This window comes from Oryza glaberrima, chromosome 5 (assembly GCF_000147395.1).
Source record: "Oryza glaberrima chromosome 5, OglaRS2, whole genome shotgun sequence".
NCBI lineage: Eukaryota > Viridiplantae > Streptophyta > Magnoliopsida > Poales > Poaceae > Oryza > Oryza glaberrima.
In genome coordinates this window covers 401,608-424,717 of record NC_068330.1, presented here as the reverse complement: position 1 = coordinate 424,717, position 23,110 = coordinate 401,608, and the positions used below count along the sequence as shown (strand labels likewise).

The window sequence follows — 23,110 nt, the reverse complement described above, 5'->3', positions numbered from 1 at the left end:
TAGCAGCTATGATACTGGGATTGATAACCAGCAGGTATCGTTTATCAAGACCGATACCCACCATGTATCAAATATGATACCTGGCCATCCGGTTATCTGGTACTTGATACCAACCGGTATCACACACGATGCCTATTATGAGGCATGGCACCCACTCGGTACCAAACGTGATACCTGATAATAGACTTGATGCTCATCCGACGGTATCAGATGTGATACCTACCCAGTATCAGATTTGACACCTGGTAGCTAGGTAGGCTACTACTTGCTATACCGAACTAGCTTAGCTATCACATGAAAATTTTTTTTGCGTATGCGCGTGGACAAAATGACAAACGATGGGTTGATGGGGTGACATGACACACCTTTTGAGACACGATGACAATACACATGACATACTAATTGAACGGAAGGAATCGTCCGGTAAACTGCTTGTAGGCCTATACTGTCCGAACGGTATACCGGTATATAGCAGCCCTCATAAATATTATATGTCCCATAATATAAGGGATTTTGAGTTTTTGTTTGTATTGTTTGAACACTCGTCTTATTTAAAAAATTTGTGCAAATATTAAAAAAAATGAAAAGTTGTGCTTAAAGTACTTTGGATAATAAAGTAAGTCACAAAAAAATAAATAATAATTCCAAAATTTTTTGAATAAGACGAGTGGTCAAACAGTGCAAGCAAAAACTCAAAATCCCTTAAATTATGGGACCGAGGGAGTACTTTTTAAGTATCTACGAGTTGGAATAAAAATGAATCTAGTGACGGTAATTGGCGATGGTATTTCTGATATCTATATTTGAGAAATCTAGGAATTTTTATTTCCTTGATAAACATATTACACGAGCGTGGAGTTGCACCATCCTGCTGTGGCACCAGCGGGATGATGACAGGGGAGCGGCGTTGAGGAGGCCGCGGGCGGCAAGCTTCGTGGCTGGTGAGTTGGGAGGAGGAAGGAGAGCCCGGAGCAAGAGGCGGCATCCTCCTTGTTCGCCGCTCCGCCCCACTTTGGTCGATGAGAGAGGAGCCTGAGACAGCGATGTCGCGGAGAGGTTGACACCGACGCCGCCTTGGTAAGCAGTAGGTGCCCCAGCCTGCTCCCGTCACCGCCGTCCCTAGGGATGGCAATCGGGCGTGACGGGCACGGGTAGTGCCTACCCATACCGTGTCCGTGAGATTATTTGCTCCCGTCACCACCGTCCCCACCACCCTCGAGCTCCGGCGCCGAGCTCCGTCCCGCCACCGCCTCTCTCTCACCACCCCTCCATCTTTTCCCGCTGATTCCCAATCTTGTCCCCACCCCAATCGATAATAGCGGCATTGGCGGGCTGGCGGCTCACATCCAGGCCAGCACCGCACTGCTGTCTCCGTTGCCGCGGCTCACAGGAGGGGATGAGCCAACCGAAGGAGGAGGATAAGGCGGCGACATACGTAACAGGTGGCCTCGCACTCGTTAGGCGGGCCAACGCGTAGGTCCCATGTCTCCGCCGCCGCCACTCCGGCCCCCGCGCCGCCATCACTGGCCCCTGCTCACCGAAGGGGGAGTGAGATAAGGAAGAGAGAGGGAGGAGAAAGACGGGATAGATTGACATGTTGGCCCCACATGTCAGTGGGCCCCATATATATATTTTCTTTCGTGTGAATGACGAATGGGTCCCACGTGTATGTTTTCAATTCAAATGCCACCTATGCACCACGTCAATGACAGATCAGGTCAACACTTTCACGTAGACGCACGTCAGTGAAACTGCTCTCCAAAACCACTGGTTTTAACAGAGTAGGGGTCAAGATAGTGTTGCGGTTCAGGTTCACATATTAGACTTTTTAAGGGAGCCAAAGTGAACTTATTCCTTACGGAAACGATAAATTGGGCCTGGTTCGTAAAGGCCATTTTACCTCTACCTCCCAATCCTAAAACGAAAAGCCCAATCCAACCTCCCTCTTCTCCACGAGGGCGAGTGCGGCAGCGGCGGCGGAGAAGAGGAGGTAGGAGGATTTTGCCCTTTCTAGCTTCCAACCTGGTTCAGTCCGATCTGTTTCAATTTTATGGATTAGGGTTTCAATTTTAATTTTATTTATGGATTAGGGTGTCCGCGAAGGAATCTCCATGGCGGAGCCTGATCAGCAGCAGGTGGAGGAGGAAGACTTTGATCTTCCGTTTTTCGTGGAGGAGGAGGAGGCGGAGGTGGAAGCGGCGAAGCAGAAGCGACGGGAGGAAAGCCTGAAGCCCCAGCGGGAGAGGCAAATGACGTCGACGGAGGCGAAGGAGAGGTGGGCGAGGAGAAAAGAATTGTCGTCCAAGTTGTTCGAGTATGATCCCAAGACAGGAACCAGCTTCTACACCCGCGCATGGTTCCTCGACCTCACCACCTTCGACCTCGACAAAGAGAGTGAGTTTGCTCGACCAGATTAGCATGAGGTACAAGGTACATCGGATTAGTACTTATTTGTCGAAATCATGAAAATCACCATTAAACAGGTGGGATTGCAGTTAGCTGAGGGTTGTAGAATATCTGATTTCATAGTGAAGGGTTGATTTCGACTTGGCTAGAGTTGATAGGGGCAAAATATACGTCACCTAGAAAATAAGCACACAAAAAAAAAGCATAGTTATGAACTGAACTTAACTATATCCAATATTTCACCCATAGCGATATACAGTAAATGTGCGTGACATCTGAAGTATTATTATTATTAGAGTAAATTTCACTTTGTGCCAGGTTTAATAGCCAAAGTTTCAATATGGACCAGGTCTAGGCCCATGTTTTCACATAACACCGGGTAATATTACCTTCCATTGCACTTTGGATCGGGTTACACTGATTTGGGCCGCCACGTCGTCTTCAGCCCAATCTACATGAGCGGCGGGTGGTGGACTCGATTCACGGAAGAATTGTGCGGAGCCGCCGAGACACGATGCGTGGAAAACTCAGTAAAACAGATGGCCTGAAAAACTCTGGTTATGGCGAGAGGAACCGCGCGGGAAGTCACGCGGTAGGGCGTGAAGCCGAAGCTGCGAGGGTTCCAGCGCCACGCCGCCGACGCAGCGAGGGTTCCAGCGCCGCACCGCCGGCAGCGTCGCCACCCACTCAGCATACGGCAGCCCTCCCTCCCCCAGGCTGCAGTACTGCCTTGATTTGGATTTGGTCGGCCTAATCAGGATTTCGCCAGCGCTGCTCAGTGTGCTGTGGCCGCTCGGCTGCTCTCCTCTAATCAGGATTTGGTCATCTGTTGTAGCCATCAAGCAGCAGTGGCTCCATCATTCTTGATTCTTGCACGGATTGTAAAGGTAATCTACTTTAATCTTCTTCTCTCCTGTGTGTTGGTCCCAGAAGGAGCACCTTTCAAAGTTCAATCAGTGCACTTTGTATGCGATGCAATACTAATTAGGATCATTACATAAATTGCACACACTATATAGATGCACTAATAACAGAGGTTCTGCAATTGTGTACTGAATGAATTAGTTTAGTTTTTGAATGTGTGTGCATTTGCACAAGTAAGGTTGCAACCAACTATATAGTAAGATGTAGCTGTCAGTTTTGCCACTGAAAACAAACAAAGGAGGGCAGGTATATGTGCATATACCTGATGGAGAGATGAGATGAGGCCTTGTACACTGAATTATTGCCACAACATAGCAAAGATTGTACTTGGGACAATTTCCCCTTGCATTGACTTCTTGTCTTTAGTGGTACTTACCTACAAAATAAAACAACTTAAGTGACTGGTATCTTAATTGGCTAGTAAACTACTTATAAATTAAAATAACTAATCATTTAAACATTTTTTCCTATAACATAGTTTCCGATGTTATATTGGTTTAAATGAAGTTGTATTATATATGTTAGCTTCTCCTATGATTTATTTAAACAATTATTGCAAATAACATTTATATATATATAAATATAAATAAATATATATATATATATATAAATAAATAAATAAATATATATATATATATATATATATATATATATATATATATATATATATATATATATATATATATATATATGTTGCTGATATAGGATGGCTGGTGAAGTATAGTCAAGATAAGGTTAAGTGTGATTTCTTCATTAGAGCATCACAAGTTGGGAGCGAGAAAACCTTCATGGTTAGAGAGATGATTGCTCCCCACACATGTCCAAGTCATAGAAACTGCACCGAGTTGACAGCACATGGCTAAGCAAAAGATATGAGGATGACTTTTGGAGTGATCCAAATTGGAAGGTTGAAGCTTTTATGGCCAGATGTTTGAGGGAAACAGGCACATACATATCAAAAAGTAAGGCTTATAGAGCAAGGAGAAAGGCTACAGAGAAGGTCCTGGGCAATAAAGAAAAGCAATACAAGAGGATTAGAGACTATTTGCAAACATTAATTGACACCAACCCAGGCACTACAGCAGTGGTGACAACCATCAATAGAGATGTTTTAGGATTAGCACCAAGATTTAATGGACTATTTATATGTTTCAGTGCTCAGAAAGAAGGCTTTATAAATGGTTGCAGGCCTTTCATAAGTGAGTTAATAGTATTTGTAAGTAATTGATGACCTACCTTTGTATGATGTCTTTCTGTACTAATATATATATATGACTGTAAATTTCAAGTATTGATGGTTGTTTTGTGAAGCTAACAAATGGTGCACAGGTGTTGACAGCTTCAGCAAGGGATGGGAATAACAACATGTTCCCAATTGCATTTGCAGTTGTCGGAAAAGAGGACACAGACAGCTGGACATGGTTCTTAGAAATGTTGAAGTGTGCAATTGGATCTGGAGAAGAACATGGTGGTTGGACCTTCATGTCAGATAGGCAGAAGGTACATTACATGTCTAGATTAAAATCATTTCTCGTTAAGTAATGATATTCTTTCAATAAAAATGATCTTATTACTTTGTAGGGTCTTATGAATGCAATCCCAATTGTTTTTCCTGACAGCGAGCATAGATATTGTAAAAGGCATTTGTTGCAAAATATGGGCAACAAAGGTTGGAGAGGTGAGAAATACAAGGGTTTTGTTGATGCTACAGTTTATGCCACAACCGTGTGGGACTATGATAAAGCTATGGAAGACCTAAAAAAATTGAACTTGAAAGCTTGGGAATGGCTTATTGCAATTGGCAAGGAACACTTCAGTAGGCATGCTTTCTCACCTAAAGCAAAGTCAGACCTAGTTGTCAATAATTTGAGTGAGGTGTTCAATAAATATATTCTAGATGCAAGGGACAAACCCATTGTCACTATGGTCGAACACATAAGGAGAAAAGTAATGGTAAGGTTATCTTTAAAGAGGCAAGGAGGGGATGCTGCACAGTGGGAGATTACACCAATTGTGGCAGGAAAACTAGAGATGGAGAAGAATCATGCAAGATATTGCTGGTGTTATCAGTCTAACTTAACTACTTGGGAAGTTCATTGCTCAGATAGATCTTTCGCAATGGACATAAGTGCAAGGACATGTGCATGTCACAAATGGCAACTAACAGGAATTCCTTGCAAACATGATGTTTGTGCTTTATACAAGGCAGGGCATACACCTGAAGATTATGTCGCTGATTATTTTAGGAAGGATGCTTATATGAGAACATATACTGCAGTTATCTATCCAGTCCCTGATGAGCATAGATGGAAAAAAACAGATTCACCTGATATTGATCCACCAAAGTTTGACAAACATGTTGGAAGGCCAAAGAAAAGTCGACGTAGAGGACCAGATGAGGGTCCTAGGGTGCAAGGACCAGCGAGGAAGACTACAAGTACATGCTCAAACTGTAGAAGGGATGGACACACATATCGTACTTGTGGAAAACCTCTCAGGCCTGATCTTCAACTTAGGGCAGCAAACATTAAGGTTAGTTTGACTTTATCAATTTTACGGCCAATTTTTATATAAACAACTAATCTTTTCTGTTGTACAGGCAAGAAAACGTGGGGTTGCATCTTCGTCCCATGAAAACTCAAACGAGGCTCCTTCTCTTGGCATGATTGGTGGCAGGGGTAGTGCAAGGGGCCGACCAAGTGCAAGAGGGAGGGGCAGAGGCAGATTGAACACCTGGTTCTCAACACAGTGATGTCGCAATTTATTTTGTCTCAACAGAAGTCTAGGAGCAAAGAAAGTGGCCTTTGTTTTGGAGTACATAAGATAATGCAGGCTGTAGTACTTGTATAGGCCTTTTGGTTTATAGTTACAATGATAAACTAAAATCCTAGTAGTTATATAACTATAGACTTCTAATATATTGTAATAGTACTCTGCTATATTGTATTGTCAACCTTAAACTGTTAAAATAGGATGGAGTGCTTCATGCGGGTTTGCTCCTTCTATTTTGCTCAACATTTGTAATGCAGTACACTTTTGTGGACTTGTAGTTATATAGCTTTAGCCATGAATCCTTGATGTCAATTTGAGTACTCCCTGTGTCATCTAAACCATTAGAGGCACACCCTTGCACCTACAAATTTGGATGCTACTATTGTGTACATGTTAAGTTGCTCATATATTAAAGGTTCTCAGTGGTTGATTTTTTTTCCTTCACGGTTCAGTAACTGCAGCTGCTCTTAACTTTCGTATTATAGGGATTGAGAATAAATGCTCCAATTGTAGTCTACCAGAGAATGATATCCATCTGTTCTTTCAATGTCAATTTGCCAAACTAACCTGGTTTCTTTCAGATCTTAATTTTGACTATGGATCAATCAGTTCCTTTTCAGCTATTCAAGACATTTTGTCTCACCTTCTGTCAGTAACTCATGTAGATCATAATCTTCAGAAAATTTCAACGTCTTGTCCTACAATGGAGATGTTATTCTCCAATCCCTTTGGAGATGTTACCTAAACCATGTACTTTGCTTCTAGCTTAATAAAGTTGTTAAGTTCTCAAAAAAAAGATGGTTTAGTCTGAGGACAACACAGTCAACTTCATACTGTCCACATTATATTCAAGAGATAATAATATCCTGACCATAGTATTATCATTACATTTCCAAGCAGCTCCTATCTATCAAGGCTGGGCTACAAAAGAAAACATTACCAAAACGATCAGATCACAACTGGCCATGGGATGTCCTTGATACTTACAAACTACAAGGTCACCATCCCTTCATACTTACAAACTACAAGTTCACCAGCATACTGATCGTACTATAAAAGAACCACATTACCAAAGGACCATATCACAAACAACTACTCTAGTGATGTCCTTCAGACTACAGAGTCACAAACAACTTAGCAACAGCACTTACAAAAAGGGTCACCATCACAACAAGACCAATTAACTTGATCTTGACTAGGTCATCACCAATTGACTTGATCTTATCTAGGTCATCGACATGATTGATCCTTGCATCGGCCAACTTGCGTCTCTAGATGTCATCCTCGCGCAGCTTCCTCGCGTACAAAGACATCCAACTTTTGTTCACATCATCGAGCGACTTCTCAAGCACAATGTTTCTCTCACTAAGTGATAAAATTGTTTTTGCGGCCAGCTCATCCTATTCAGGATCCACCCATTTAACAAAATGGCACTTAACCCACTGCATAAAACACATGCTGATAAAATCAGTTTTGCACACAATATTTAGATATCTAGGTAGATGACTTAAATAAAGTACAAATGGATCAATATTTTGGCATAAGTAAAGATTATTTCACCTGTTTTGTTCAAATAATAGATAAATGAAGGACATTACTGAAAGCTTCCTCTATGATATGCATTAATTGACTTTTGCCTCAATATGACAAGCTATGGAAAATAAAGGCACATGCTTCGAATGGCACAGTACTACCTTTTTGGGGCAGCCTAGAAACCGTCTCCCTATGTTAACTCCTGAACTCGCAACTCGACGGGCTGGCCTTCTTTGACACAAGCATCTTAAATCTGTATCATGTTCTTTGCCATGATAATTGGGATCATGTTTGTACTCTAGCAATTGGTCGACTTCATACTCCTGCACTCAATATGGACAAAATTCCATTGCTTAGCCGTCCAAATACACACAAATCAATCTATTTCAACCAAAACGTACTCAAGTTTATCCTAAATAAACAACCCCCAATTAAATCCCAAACCCTAACTTACCCTTGCATCCTGCATCTTCTTAATCATAGAATCGATTGGCACATTGTCTGTACACGAAACAGACAAGGACATGCTTGATGCACACGAGATTATCGGCGATTCAACATTCACCCCTCGATTCGACCAATTCGAGTTGCTCGATTCCACTGCTACTGTAACCTGCTTGAGGTGTCAATTCACCGAGAATCACTAAAGTTGACATTAGAGATGGATCAAGGGTGGTAAATTGGATCACCTGGTGGCTGCTGAGTAGTGCTCCCATCGTGCGAGCTTGTGTAGTCCCCTCGGCGGTGGTGATGGAGACGGTGGCGGCCGCAGCAAAGACGGCGATGGTGGCGGACGCGACGACGACGGCGGCGATGGCGATGGTGGCGGACGTGGCGGCCGCGGCGACGACGGCGGCGGGGCTCGTGGCGGTGGCAGCCGCGGCGGCGGCGAGGCGCCCAGCCTTCTACTGCGCTAGTTTTCTCTCGAGCGGACGAGGCTGGCGCTAGTTTTATACGCGTCGTGTCTCGGCTGCTCCGTATGATTCTTCCGTGAACTGAGTCCACCAGCTGCTGCTCACGTGGATTGGGCTAAAGACGACGTGGCGGCCCAAATCAGTGCAGCCTGGTCCAAAGTGCAATGGAAGGTCATATTACCTGGTGTTATGTGAAAATATGGGCCTAGGCCTGGTCCATAGTGAAACTTTGGCTATTAAAACTGGCCTAAAGTGAAATTTACTCTTATTATTATTCTGTTTTCCTTTGTTTTGTGATGATTGTTTCATCAGTTTTCTGCATCTTGTGATTAAATTTTACAAAGGCTTAACAAAATTAAATACTACTAGCTAAATGCCCTGCATTGCAACGAAATTAAAAATAAATTATGTCATTACTTTTTCCAATGTTAATTGAAAAAAAAAACATATTTTCTTTGGAATTCGATGTGAATGGATGATGCTGGTTCATATGGCTCACCTTTTGATGTAGAGTGGTAGATGATGGATTCACTCATTTGAATTTCAAGCACAACCGTGGTTACACTGACAGCATGAACCTACATCAGTGGATAGGTGATGGTGGCAGATTCTCCACCACCCCCATTGAGGTCTTTTAAAGGAGTATATAGAAACCTACTGTTTTGACCGAACCCACGCTTGGAGCCTTTGCAAACTTCTCTCATTTTTGTGCATTATCAGTAAATTTCAGTACTTGCTTCCGTTAACGTACTATTCTTCCCCATGCGCAAACTTACTATATTTTCATTTCTCTCAGCACAACATGGTCCAATGCGCTTTGCAGATTCCATCATCAAAGAGGACCATCAATTCACTAGCTCCTTAAATGTACTCTCTGTGAAGATATTGTCCTCAGATGTTGGCTATCCTATCAATTTGTATGGGACTGTGATAGTCAGAGACATATTAGATTTTAATTGCATCACCATCTTCCGGCGCAATAGGGACAATTGCCAAGTTATCCGGTCAGAGGTATTTCATAGAATATGTCTTAGCACTACAAATTTCTCCCTATTTTATTTGATGATCGAACTTATTTCTTTACAGTCCTGTATGGTTGAAAGCATTCTAAAGCTAGATATGATTATGACGTTATCATATTTAAGTTGTCTATATTCATGTCTTGTGTGACTACTACATTTTTGTGGATATCATCATTATAAGTCATGTTTTGGTATCATAATTTCATTAGTCTTGTCATTATATTATAATTGTTGCAGCCAAATTACTGCATTTGATGAGCTCAGCCATAGCAATTCAATTTAATCTGAAGAAAGTTCTTGATCTGAGTCTATATGTTAAGGTGGTCAATATAGTAACAGGATTATATTCTATGAATAACTGGCATCTGCTTTTGTACGTAAAATTAGCGTGACATTGCTGACATTGTGTAATCCCCTTGTAGAACGAAGATCTAATTCTGACGGGCCCAAGTAGAGGAATTGTTTTTTGGGGTGAAATATTTTTTGAGATAAATCTGAAGATCAGGGAAGATGAAGAGTGCATAGACAGGGAATTTAGTAAAGGACTTGTTGATATGAAGATCTATTTTATTGAGTCTCAGCCTAAGATTGTGAGTGAAACCTTGGAGAGTAGGCTCAGTGAGGTGGAACTTGTATTTAACTGTGTTAAGAAAGCACTGGAAGGTACAGTTGAGATCAAGATCCTGTCAGATGCTCAAGTTTTTCATGGGAAAATTACTGCTTGCACAACAAATGTCCCAAATCATGCTGTATTGTTGTATGACAGCGATGTTGTTGGTTGTTCAACCACAGTTGGTGACGACAGAGTTATTCAACTACTGCGACGTGTCGTGGTAGTATCAGTGAATGAAATGTTGATACTGAATATTCATGCTCAGAATGACAATGTCTCCTCGGGTTGCAGTTTGGAGTTGAGTCCATTCACTAGAGGCTCTGATGAGGAGATTAGCTGTGGTCTTTGCAAGATGCGTGTGAAAGTTGTTTGGTCAACCTTAGAATAATAAGTACTGGTAGTATAATAGTTAATTAAATGATCTGTAAAATATTTGGTTGGTGTAAATAATAAATATTTGAGTAAATTTCACAGAACTAAAAATATTTTGTTCAAACTAAAACAAACAGCAGATTTAAAATGTTAAATCACAAAATTACAAATTCAGCATCAAATTATCGTGGAACTACTATTTAAGATGGAGTTTCACAAAACTACAGATTAACTAATAAATTTATCACAACATGTTTAGTGCTAATTTAATCATAAAAGTATAATGTTCATAGCTTCAATATAACGGTAGTGTTAGAGATTTAAACTCTAAAATATATAGGTTTATGATAACCTAAATATTAAATTTGTAGTTGTATGATACTTGGTCTAAAATCCATAGTTTTTTTTATAAAATTAGCGCTACATTTATAGTTCTGTGATATAATATCTTAAAATCTGTAGTAGATTTTGTGAAATTTACACTAAATATTTTAACCTCATTTCTCTTTATCTCCCATCACGTAACCCAAATTGTTTTTCTTGTTCCCTTGTAAAGTCGGAAAAAGTACACCGCAGGTCCTGAACTCGTCATCGAGTTATAAAAATGTTCTCAAACCGTAAAACCAGATATCCGACGTCTCTTAACTAATCAAAACCGGTCACAATAGCTCCTAGGGCAGTATTGCATCCGGTTTTATCCTACGTGGCAGCTGACTTAGCATGGGACCTATGTGGGTCCCACATATCAGCATGTTCTTTCTACTTCTCTCTCCTCCCCTTTCCCCTCCCCTTTCCACGGGTGATGGGCGTGATGGAGAGGCTGGGCACGATGTAGCGGGCTCGGCCAGCGGGGGAGGAGCTTGGCGCGGCCGGCGGGCGATAGGGAAGAACTGAGTGGCGGCAGTGGGGGAGGAGCTGGGGCCGTTGGGCGCAGCCGGCGGCCGGCAGGGGAGGTTGGAGAGGATGTTGAGGTCGGTGTCGAAAAGTTATATGGTAAACAAGTTAGAGTTCTACATGTCAGCCGTTGACCATGTAGTGGCATTAGTAAGATGTAGATGTAGACCTAGGGGTGAGTTCGGCACCTCTTTTTTCCAACCCATCTCCTTTGTTTTTCGCGTGCACGCTTTTTAAACTATTAAACGGTGTATTTTTTTAAAAAAAAGTTTCTACACAAAAGTTGCTTAAAAAATCATATTAATCCATTTTTGTAAAAAAAATAGCAAATACTTAATTAATCACGTGCTAATGAACTGCTCCGTTTTCCGTGTTACTGTTCCGCCGGGTTGGGAATCAGCATATGCGAACACACGCATGCTTGTATCATCTTCGGTGATAGCTTTTATAATTTATATGACGTTTCTACTTGAAATTGTTGTTATATTTATTATTACAGTTGCATTCAAAGTAACACAACATTATCATGCATGTTACTTGATTCACAGGACGATTCATGACTGGCCCAACTCGAGGACTCTTGGTACAAGACGCTGTGTATTTTGAGGTTGATCTCAGTATTAAGGATGACCGATTAAGAGGGAAGAGAAAAGGGCACAGCAAAGGATTGCTTATGATTGATGGCATTCAGAGTAATATAAATTGTCGAAATTAAGGTGAAAAAACAACACTTTTGTTGGTAAGCTGGGCACTGTGGAGGTTTTTTTTTTTTAAGTTTAGGGTTTAGGTTTTTTTTTAAAAAAAATCATGAACTCTTTATTCAACTCACATACTGGATAGCAAAGTTCGAGAGACTGAAATTGTCTCTAATATGATTAGCATAACATCTCCTGTTATGGGATATATTTTGACAAGAGTAAGTTGGATTTAGGCACCGTGGAGTTGAGATATGCAGTGGTTAAAGAGGCAGTGGAGGCTACTGTTGAAATCAAGGCTGTCGAGGGATGTTTCAGTGGAGAAGTCGCAGCCTGCACCACCAACATCCAAGATGGAGTAGTTCTTCTTGATAGCACAATAACATGCTGTGTGATGGATGACAATGGTGATGTCCAGTTATCTCGACGTGTCATGGCTGTCCAATGTAAGGAGAAACTTCTGTTGACCGTTGTTAATCAGGATGATATGTAGTTCCAACTGGCTGTGTTACGGAAACCATTGTTTTATTACTCCAAATATGCTTGTGAAGGTTACTTGGTCTGATAAAGCTGGATATTTTTTTATAGATAATGGAAATGGTTACGTATAAAGCTGGACATGTAATCTCTGTTGTGGCAAAATCAATTCATGTGGCGTGACTATATGGTTAACAACTCAGCCTGTCTTGAGTCTTGACTTGGTTAGGTTTCCCCTCTTCATCTGGTGAAACTCTACTATATTATCTAGTCTAGCCAACATCCTAGTACAATGAATCTAAATAGAGATATGTCCAAATTCGTAGTACTAGGATGTGTCACATCTAGTACTATGTTGTTTTTTTATAGGACTAGTACTAGGTTGGTTGGTTTTTTATGGTACGGAGGGAGTAGACATCCACTACACAATCCACATTATCGATCAGTTATAGAAAAGCTAGCGACACAAAAAACAAGCAAATGCAACACCTGTTAAATCTGCATTCCTAACAAACAGAAATTCAATAGAAACACCCGCCAATAAAATCACCACCTTGTGTATGTATAGGTTTCTAACAATTAATAACAATGAGCAGATCCATCATCAGAATGTATAACGATTAACGAGTACTTTGAATCTTATCGATCTTTACCGAAGTGGACATCCCAGGACCACAAAACCCACAGCATCTTCAGAACATTCGACGAATTCATGACATGTTACACTGGTATGAATCACACAAAACTCTTGCTAACTTATTCGGTACCTTCCACTCTTATAACACTAAGAGAACAGCACTAAGCGGACTCCGACTTGGTGTAGATCCTAATTGCAACAGCCAGGCCCAATATGGCGAGGGGAACCAAGAACTGGAGGATCTTGATGATGAACTCCGGGGTCTTGTCCTGGTTGTAGTGTGGTTGCTTTGGGGGAACGTACTTCGTCCTCGCGGGTATTGTGGATGTGTCGATGTCGCCAACGTAATACTCATCCATCATCGCGCGAGCAGTCGTGCTGTGCCCGACATCCTCAAAATCGTCAGTCGCGTCCTTGCCTGCAGAAGGTCCATGTATATTTCAAAGTGTAAGCTAAACCATCCATTGCAAACTCAGTTAATTCATCAGTAGTGGTCACTACTCAGAAGGCCAGAACATGAGAATTGAGAAGGCGTACCAGTTGAAGATAGCAAGACATCATCACCTCCTGGATGGTCCTCAAGGAATTTCGACACATTGTATACCTGGATAGTATTGCAGAACACTGGTGAGATCAGGTAAACAGGGTAGGTTCATCAATAGAAGCACTGTTACCAAGAAAAAACATTAATAATAAAAAACAGCCATATTATTCTTATCATGTCCAATATAAAAAAAACAGACTCTTAATGAAGTGTGTTTTAAGGCCAATCAACATGATTTACTTAGTTGAGCTGAGCCTTTCCTATGAAACATTCATTATTCTGTCCAGATGCCAAGTTGGAACAGAGGATTGATTCTTCAGTTGTACTAACAAGAAGCTCTTGCAGAATAGGCGCAGGGACAAATTTTGCAGTGTTTTACTGACAACGAGTGAAGAGTAAAAGAAAAAACAGCATGTAGAACAGGTTTTCATATGGAACTTGTTTAGGAGCAGTCAGTCCATGATGTTTGAATCTGCTAGCACTCACCCCTGTTTCCAGGTAAAGCCCATGTAGACAATCCAATCAGCAGGAAAGAAGAGAAGAATTCACAGGATTGGACCGATTCCTCAGGAGGTGCGGTGGAATCAAACAAAATTCGACTTTACTGGGCAGATCTGCCATGATCTAGCCACCATCACAGCATCAGAGAAGCAATAACCAACGAAACGAATCGAAATTCTATCTCGCTTATTTGGGGTTTAGTGGCCAGTCGATGAACAAGACCAAGGTTGGATCGAGGAGGGGAGGAAGAGGTTTGGTGGCTGCAACCAAGGGACAAGAGAAGTTGGCCACCGTCGGAGAAGACCAGATCTGGCAAGGTCCCCACGCCGGCGGCTGGAGGGCCAGATCTGCGCCGCGGCCAAGATCTGGTCGTGGACTCCGACCAGATCGAGGTCTCAGGACGTTGTTGGAGGATAGGGAACCAAGAACCAACGAAACGAATCGAAACATGAAATCGAATAGTACAAGTAAGTAAAAGCGTGAAAAGAAAAGAAAAACAAAAGATGAGACCTTTCCGCCGATGATGAGCCAGCAGTCGTCCTTGGAGTTGTGCTTGGCGACCTCCTCCAGGGTAAACACCTTCTTGTTGTCGTTCGACATCTTCTTCTCCTTCCTTTCTCTGTCTGTGTGTTCTTGGTTGGGAATTGAGATCCAAGATCAAGAACAGCAGGAATCAGAGGAGGGAGAGCGCGGCGAAAGACGAGATTTTTGCTAGGTTTCTCGTCTCGTGGGGATTCAGACTCAGAGAAAGAGAGAGAGCCCAACTCCTTCCTTAAATAAAGGAAAGCAATAATAAGAAAAGAGGAAAATTTCTGAGCCACTGAAACAAGGGAGAGAGAGAGAGAGAAACAAGATCGGAGTTTGTGCTGTGTTGGTGTAGGAGTGGAGAGCTTATATTAGCTTACCTACCCCCATCTCACCTTTCAATAAACGGCTAAACCCACACCTCTTTTCCTTCACCTTTTCCCTTTTCAATTCAATTTCTATTATCATAATTCCAAAGGGATTGGTCTATAATCACTGTCATTGCTTAAAATCCTTAATCGAATATATGCTACTAGCTCCGTACCCTAATATAAGGAATATTCACTATTTTTTTTTACGTTTGACCACTCGTCTTATTCTAAAAAAATTGTGCAAATATAGAAAACGAAAAAGTTGTGGTTTAAGTACTTTGGATAATAAAGTAAGTCACAAATAAAATAAATAATAATTTTAAAAAATTTTAAATAAGACGAATAGTGAAACAGTACTAGGAAAATGTCAAAATCTCTTATATTTAAGGACGGAAGGAGTATATTTGTCCCACCCAAACCGTTAATAAAAAAAAGCGTGCATGATGTGGTAGACGTTGTCGTAATAACCATGCGAGAAAACATAGTAGAATTTTTTTTCTTTTTGGAATCGTAAAACCGAGCAAGTAAATGTTAATCTTTTCTAATTGTATTTGAACTCTGGTTTTTATTCTTGCTTATTTGGAGAAAGGAATATTATGTTAGCCGCTCAAAAGTTGTAAGGTTGGTGGCTCTGCTGAGAGTCCAATTGAAGCACCCATTGACAATCCAAAACATATTCCAACTTTGAAGTCATTTTCTCTTATGACTAGTGACCATAGCAGTATCAAATCAAGCATTGTCTTTTTCTTATCCTATGAATTTATTTACAATTGTTTTCAGATCTACATCCTCATTTGTCTTTCAGATCCACATCTTCATGTGGATTACTCAAAGAGGCTATTTAACTTTCACATAAAGGAGTTATTGTTATGATATTTTATATATAGTTAAGAACGTTAATTAGAACTTTGTGGGTTGTACATGACGCAGGGTGCTTTGCATGTCTCATCTTCTTCAGTTGGAGGGAGCTAACACACCTACCACTAACTTAGTACTATCTAGATTACACATGATTCAGTGAACTTACAAACAAATTAAATGGCAAACCATCAAATTTTAGCAATATAATATAATGATATTCAAGTAGGCCCCAAATTAAATGCTAGTGCTAAATTAAACACAGTCCACAGAACATTAGAAGAGAAGATGCTATCAGTTAACAGGACAACAGAAGCTTCTGGAGTGAGTAGATCATAATTTGGAAGGTTAGCTGGACAATCTTGACAGGGAGAGGATAACTGAAACAATTTCAAAATAAAAATTAGAAGAAATTTGTGGCTGAATTTTATTTTCCCGGTGGCGCCCCCGGATTTGAGTGCTGTGGTCAAAGGCAAACCAACCTCTGCAAATTGTTTATGTCTAGCCTCTACTGCCTCAGTCAATTAGGAGTATATGGTCGACGTTTTCAGCTAATATTTCTAACATTTCACATGGCTTTTACCCTTAATATTTTTTTGAAACCTAAGACGGAACTTTGTTCCACTTTTATAATTAGAAGAAGAGAATTGACCCAGTTTATAAGGAAAATCGGGCCCGAAAACCGTACAATTGCACGGTTAATTACAGGAAAACCGGCTAAAACCCACCGCTACAGATCTAACAACGACAGCGGAGCCCAAACCAGGACGTCGCTGCTAGGCTAAACACAAAAGCGACACAACAGCTCCCAAATCATAGAAGAGGTGTTATCGTTGCCGAGCTAGCCGCCCAAGCGACCCAGTAGCACCGACTTCACAGCCGCAGCGACATTGAAGGCACGAAGGTTGCCAAAGCGAAAAGCAACTCCGACCTCCAACAATGGACATCAGTCAAGCCATCGAGGAGCCACTTCCTTCACACGGCCAACACCAGAACTCCTTGGAAGAGACTGCAACATGTCATCGTTGCCAAGCATCGCCGCACCCCATCAGCGAGCAGCTTCGACTTCATCAGCAAAAACAACCGAAGAGCTTGTCGCCGACCACAAGAAAGAAACGGACCCAAGAAAGCGAAGGCCTCGCCGAACTAAGGTATGAAAGCTTTTGAACCGAAAAGACTATCAACAGTCGTCGATGCGTTGGAACTTCTCCGAAGCGACGCCCCCAAGGAGGACACGACGCGTAGCGCCGCCGCCGCTTGTCCGAATTCGGAACTAGGTTTACACTTGGAGATTGCGGGGATATGAAAGAACGCCATGACAACGCCTCCAAGAAGGGAAACGGCGCCCGCGGGCGCCGTCGTCGTCGAACCGGCCAAAGGCACGGCAAGGCTTTCACCAGCATCTTCACATCACCCACACAAGCACCCCCACATCGATGACCATAGATTAGTCCAAGACGTCTCACAAGCAGCCATACCAACTCCACATCCGCCCATCGCCGCACATGAGCACGAGACTCGCCACCGCCAGAAGAAACCCCCTACAGAGCAGGAGGCGAAGAAACCCCCTACCGAGCAGGAGGCTCGCCGCCAGCAAGCAACCCCGCCGGAGCTCACGTAGGCGACGTCGCGCAGCCGCCGAGCTCGCCGGAGCCCACCCGAGCTGTGCAACGCCACCACACGCAGCCACCCCGTGCAACCAGCTGCCCTGGCTCCATCACCCGTACCACGACACTGCCCCTCACAAGCCGGTGACGTCCGCGCCACCGCAGCATCCGTCGTCACGCGCCGCCGCCAACGGAAGCCGATGCCGACGACGCGACCTCGGCGCGAGTGAGCCGCCGTTGCCAGCCGCGAAACCGACGCCCGCCCACCACGACGCCGCCCCTGCCTGCCGCCAGTCTCCGGGCGCCCCGCCAGATCCGGCCGGAGCCAGCCCGGATCTGGTCGGGGAAGTTGTCGCCGCCGTGGCTCCCCGGCCTCCGCAAGCGCGTGCCCACGCCGACCAGCCGCCGACATTCCGCGTCGCCCTGCACGCCGTGCCGCCTCCTCGCGTCTCCCGACGGCCGCCCACTACCAACGCCCGCGCCGCCATCCTCGCCGGCCGCCAGATCCAGCGGCGGTGGGCCGGATCCAGCCGCGTGGAGTCGGGACCGGCGGCGGCGGCACCGGCTCCCAGCCACGCGCGGCGCCACCGCGCGGTTTCCTGGCACGCCGCGCCATCTCCTCGCGCTGGAGACGGGCCGCCGCCAGGTTTTAGCCCCGCCGCCGCCATCCCGGCGAGCCGCGCGGTTTCCAGCGGCGCGCTTCGGCGGCGGCGAGGTGGGGGAGAGGAGGGGAGGGTGGCGGCGGCCGGGGAGTAGGGTTCGCCCCCGGTCGCCCGCGCGTGGACGACCGTGGGCGTCAGTTCACGGTATCACCTTTACCCTTAATATGAACAAGTTAAAATGATTCACACTTGGCCTAAACATGAAAAATGTTGAAACAGTATTACTAATTGATAAGTTGAGTGCGTGCAGTGTGCTACAGTGTCTCTACTTGAATTCATGGGCACTAGTCCTTCAATAATTCTTGCATTTTTTTTCATGGATTATTGACCATGATGGGCTCAGATGCTGACACCAAGTCTTCAAAACAAGATGCTGACTTTACTTCCTCCGTCAAAAAAAAGATTTAATTTTAGTCATGAATCTGAACATATAATTGAACTTTTTTTTAACGAATGGAGTAAGAGTATAGCTTGTATGCAGCAAATTACAAAATGTCGATTTCATTGTTTAGAAATACGTAAAAGATTTACACGCATCTTTGTACAAAATGTCGATTTCATGACATTTTTCTCCCGCGTGATACTATATTGTCTCCCATGTGTTTTCCGTTTTCGTACTTATGTACCTCTAAGTGACTTAGACTAAGTCCTACACATTTCAGTCGTGATTGCATATAAAACCAAACCATCAGGAGCAAAAATCAAATGCACACAAAACTTGACCAAACAAGCACCCTTATGAATGACTTTGGAACAGACAGTATCTGACTTTGGAACAGACAGTATCTTAAAAAGAAGCTTCTGACATTTATTATTTCATCGAATACAAACAAACAGCTTGTGCTTCTCTCTCTCTCTCTCTCTCCTCCAAATCTTTGGAAAGAAGAAAAAACAGTGGAATTAAAGGCTAATAAAACAAGAGGAGAAGAGAGAAACTTTGAAGGACCATCATATGTATGATCCTCATGTGTTGATTCAATTGAGTTATTTAGTAGTAGGAGTTTAGTTGTCCTTGGTGGGGTAAGAGGCCATCTTGTTGATGCCACATAGACCTTCACCTTTGCCAGTGCCCCTCTTCATGCGGATGTACCCCTTCTCGCCCCAATGTGGGCCCCATGAGTTCTTCACGATGATGTAATCTTGGCCCTTGCTTGTACCATATCCAACGGCCGTCACACCGTGATCCAGTTGCTCACCGCATGGACCATCAAACACACCCTGCATTTATATATCACCATCCATGATCATCATATAATTCTACTAATAAATATCACTTGCTCATCATCCATTTGGCTCATACAATGGTATACAAATATGTGGTTCTAAAGATACTATAAATATTTTTTTTATATGATAAATAGTAAAAAAGAAGTCCGCCTAAACATAATTATTTGACGTTTATAACAAAATTTAGTCTGAGTTTAAAATTCTGGTCATTAACAGTTTTCCAAATGCTTAGTGTGATAGACAAAACAAACGGTAAACGCACATTTGTGTTCAAATGTACTACCATAATATTATAAACTTATTGTATTTTGTAAATGCAAAATTCAAGATGCCCATAGCGAACGAAGCGGATTTAGACAGCTCATGTGATTGTTTGTTCGTCATGTTCCTCGTGCGGCTTGGTATGTTTTCTTTTCTATGTTTATAACATATTTTAGGCATTGTTAAATGGGAATTTACTTTAATATAAAATTGATAGTTAGAATTTTAAATTTTTGACAGAATATTTACTTATGTTAAACGTTTTAAATATATTTATTACAGAGAGAGAGAGAGAGAGTAAGATAGGAATAATATATCCTAAGGGCATGTTTAGTTTGCGAAAAGAAAATTTTTGGTGTCACATCGGATATTTGACCGGATGTCAGAAAGGGTTTTTGGATACAAATGAAAAAACTAATTTCATAACTCGCCTGGAAACCGCGAGATGAATCTTTTTGAGCTTATAACGGATTAATTAGGCTCAAAAGATTCGTCTCACGATTTCTCCCTAACTGTGCAATTAGTTTTTTTAATCTATATTTAATGTTCCATGTATGTGTATAAAGATTCGATGCGATGTTTTTGGAAAAAAGTGTTGGAGAACTAAGCCAGGACTAATACTGACCCCGCTGTAGAACTGGAAGTGGCGACCGGATGCTTCAATGGCGACGCTGACAGGCTGATGCGCCAACGCCTTCACCAGCGCTTGCTCGTCGTTGGCCGGCACGTCCTCGTACCCGGAGATGGTCACCACCGCCGCGCCCTTCCCCTCGTCGCAGTCGCCCTCCTCCATGGCGTACGGGTACGCCTCCTCCGTGCGCAGCCCGCCGGTGGAGGCGATGTAGGAGAAGGCGTAGTCCATGAGGCCGCCATTGCACCCGTTGTTCCCGTCCGTGCTGCAGTCGATCAGCTCCTGCTCCGACAGCGACGTCAGGTTCCCCGTCACGATCGCGTTGATCCCCTCCACCGCCGCCACCGTCGAGAACGCCCAGCAGCTGCCGCACTGCCCCTGGTTCTTCACCTCCGTCACCGCGTTCTTCTTCCTCCAGTCCATCTCCTTCGGCACCTCGCCGTCGCTCATCTTCCCGTACCTGAACTCCTCCGACGAGTAGTGCTTGCTGTTCGACCTCGTCGGCGGCGGCGTGAGGCCGAGGTAGGTCGCCTTGAACTCGTCGTGGGTGAGGTCGGCGAACTCGTTGAGCCCCAGCCAGTAGCTGGTGACCTTCTTGTTGATGTCGTCGATGTGGTTGAGGTTGTCCTTGAACACCTCGAACCTCCTCACCTTCTCCTCGAAGCTCGCGTACGCCTTCCGGTACTTTGCCACCCACTTCTCGAACAGCTCGATCAGCCGGTCGTGCGACGCCAGGTCCTCCTCCGAGTACCCGACAATGGAGAACTCGCCGCCGCTGCGGCCGGCGGCGCACGCGGCGCCGCCGCACAGGCACAGCAGCAGGAGGACGACGCCCACGGTCACCTTCGTCTCCATGTCGATCTCTGTCTGAATTTTTCCTCTTCTCCTTCTTCTTTTTTTAACTGAAGACGAAAGAAACTGTTTCTGAATTGAAGAGAGGATGCATGCAATGCATGGGGTATTTGTAGCCATTGATCCGGGCAATTTAATTTGCTTGGAAGCAAAGGCTCCGAAAGTGAGAACAGTTTGAGTGTTTGCCGAATCATGCCAAGGCTTTAAGCTTTGCTCTGAATGTCAGGCCGAGACTTTGCTTTCAAGCATGAATGCTGGGTGCAGATCGAGCTGCAGAAAAGATGGCTTTCTTTTCTTTTCTTTTCTTGGTTACATAGCTGCAACTTGAGAGAAGATAGATAGATAGATCTATCTGAGTGCGCATCAACATGGCTGAAAGAAAGCAATCGAGAATGGATGCAAGCATGCGAAGTCTCAACTGAAGAAAGATTGTACATGGAACCAACTGCAACCTGATGGATGAACGATCTGCATCAGTAAGTGCTTTTCAAGATAGTGGTTCCTGCATCTGCTGAAGATAGTAGACAGTGAGGACCGATTTCTATCTCTGTGCCATTGTTAAGTTAATGCCATCTCTTTCGTAAAGAGGATGTTGTCTGTTGGACCATGGTTTCTACTTGGAGTAAAACAGGGGCATCAAGTTCATCATACCATGTCATCTGCGTGCATACATCATTCTCTGACATACTATTTTTCTTCTGCACAAGATGCAAAAGTCAATATAAACTCGCTGGCTGAAGAATTGAAGGAGCAATGCAAATATGTTCTTGTTTTGAGCTTGTTCACGACCTGTATGCTCACTGTTAAGGTTGATACACAATTTACTAGTAAAAAACAGAGAGCCCTTTTCTTTCTTCTGAATTTTCACTTGAAATTACTAGTGTACAACTGTACATCAACAATGTGAATGCTAACTGAGCGTGAAATGCCATATACTCCTATCTTTTACCATTCGTCACTAATAAAAATATTCCGACAGATAATGGAAATAGTAGGCAGGAGAAGAGGGGAAATAGTTTTTTTTTTTTTTTTGAAACTGGGGAAATAGTATGTTAATTGTACGCAGAACTTAATGCAACTAATATGGGCCGCACGTGACCCCCCATCCCATTGTTGGGCCGCGAGGAATCTATATCCCCCTTTTGGCCCAACTAACTAATATGGGCCGCAATCCCCGTTCAGCTCCACGTAATATGGGCCGCCTTTGATCCCGGCCCAATAACCGTCGCCTTACCCCCAATCTGCTCCGGCGAATTGAAGAAATTCAGGCATTCAGCTGCCAACAGACCAGCATTGCCATCAGACTCTCTTCTCCAATTATGCTCAAAATCCCATCCTTCGGAGTTCAGATGATATAATATAATGTCGAGAGAGAAGAGAAAAGGACATCAAGATTTAATATCAGCTGAAAATTCCACAAGAACTGGATCGACAGACAGACAGTCAGTCAGGAAGATTTATTCGGCCGAATTCCACCATCACAACTCGACTTGTTTCTGATATTAAAATACAGTTATTCCATTACAATCTCACAGTTGCATTATCTATCACTCTAAAAGTGGCATTCTGATACCGAATGTCAATCATTCTTGATTATCATGAGTGAGATGTGATGCTCAGAACTTATCACTACTCCACATTACAGGCTTAACAACAAACGGTGGTATGTTTATATGGGAGTCTGATAGTTCATGATGGTTTCTCGTAGCTGTTCTGGTCCCTGAACTCTGATATCTTACTTCTGATCATATCCGCCACGTGAGGCTGGACGAACATGTGCGTTGGATCAAGCATGTGCAAGATGAACTTGTC

The 23,110-nt window shown here is 43.3% G+C and overlaps 4 protein-coding genes across 4 annotated transcripts; 2 read left to right on the top strand and 2 right to left on the bottom strand.

Moving 5' to 3' along the window:
* The first annotated feature begins 2,111 nt into the window (after positions 1-2,111).
* LOC127773347 (uncharacterized) lies at positions 2,112-10,572 on the top strand. Its single transcript, XM_052299412.1, has 3 exons — positions 2,112-2,394; positions 9,346-9,560; positions 9,994-10,572. The coding sequence occupies exons 1-3, from the start codon at positions 2,112-2,114 to the stop codon at positions 10,570-10,572; spliced, it is 1,077 nt and encodes a 358-aa protein (XP_052155372.1).
* On the top strand, positions 4,676-6,143 carry LOC127774650 (uncharacterized). Its single transcript, XM_052300929.1, has 3 exons — positions 4,676-4,830; positions 4,912-5,862; positions 5,930-6,143. Exons 1-3 carry the CDS (start codon positions 4,696-4,698, stop codon positions 6,080-6,082), a joined length of 1,239 nt encoding a protein of 412 aa, XP_052156889.1. The 5' UTR covers positions 4,676-4,695; the 3' UTR covers positions 6,083-6,143.
* A 2,678-nt stretch (positions 10,573-13,250) lies between the features above and the next one.
* LOC127774651 (cytochrome b5) lies at positions 13,251-15,176 on the bottom strand. Its single transcript, XM_052300930.1, has 3 exons — positions 14,815-15,176; positions 13,797-13,863; positions 13,251-13,677 (listed from the first exon to the last, which is right to left on the bottom strand). Exons 1-3 carry the CDS (start codon positions 14,902-14,904, stop codon positions 13,421-13,423), a joined length of 414 nt encoding a protein of 137 aa, XP_052156890.1. The 5' UTR covers positions 14,905-15,176; the 3' UTR covers positions 13,251-13,420.
* A 3,938-nt stretch (positions 15,177-19,114) lies between these two features.
* Positions 19,115-21,365, bottom strand: LOC127774075 (cysteine protease XCP2-like). The gene is made up of 2 exons (XM_052300346.1): positions 20,441-21,365; positions 19,115-19,545 (listed from the first exon to the last, which is right to left on the bottom strand). Exons 1-2 carry the CDS (start codon positions 21,299-21,301, stop codon positions 19,330-19,332), a joined length of 1,077 nt encoding a protein of 358 aa, XP_052156306.1. The 5' UTR covers positions 21,302-21,365; the 3' UTR covers positions 19,115-19,329.
* Positions 21,366-23,110: the final 1,745 nt, after the last annotated feature.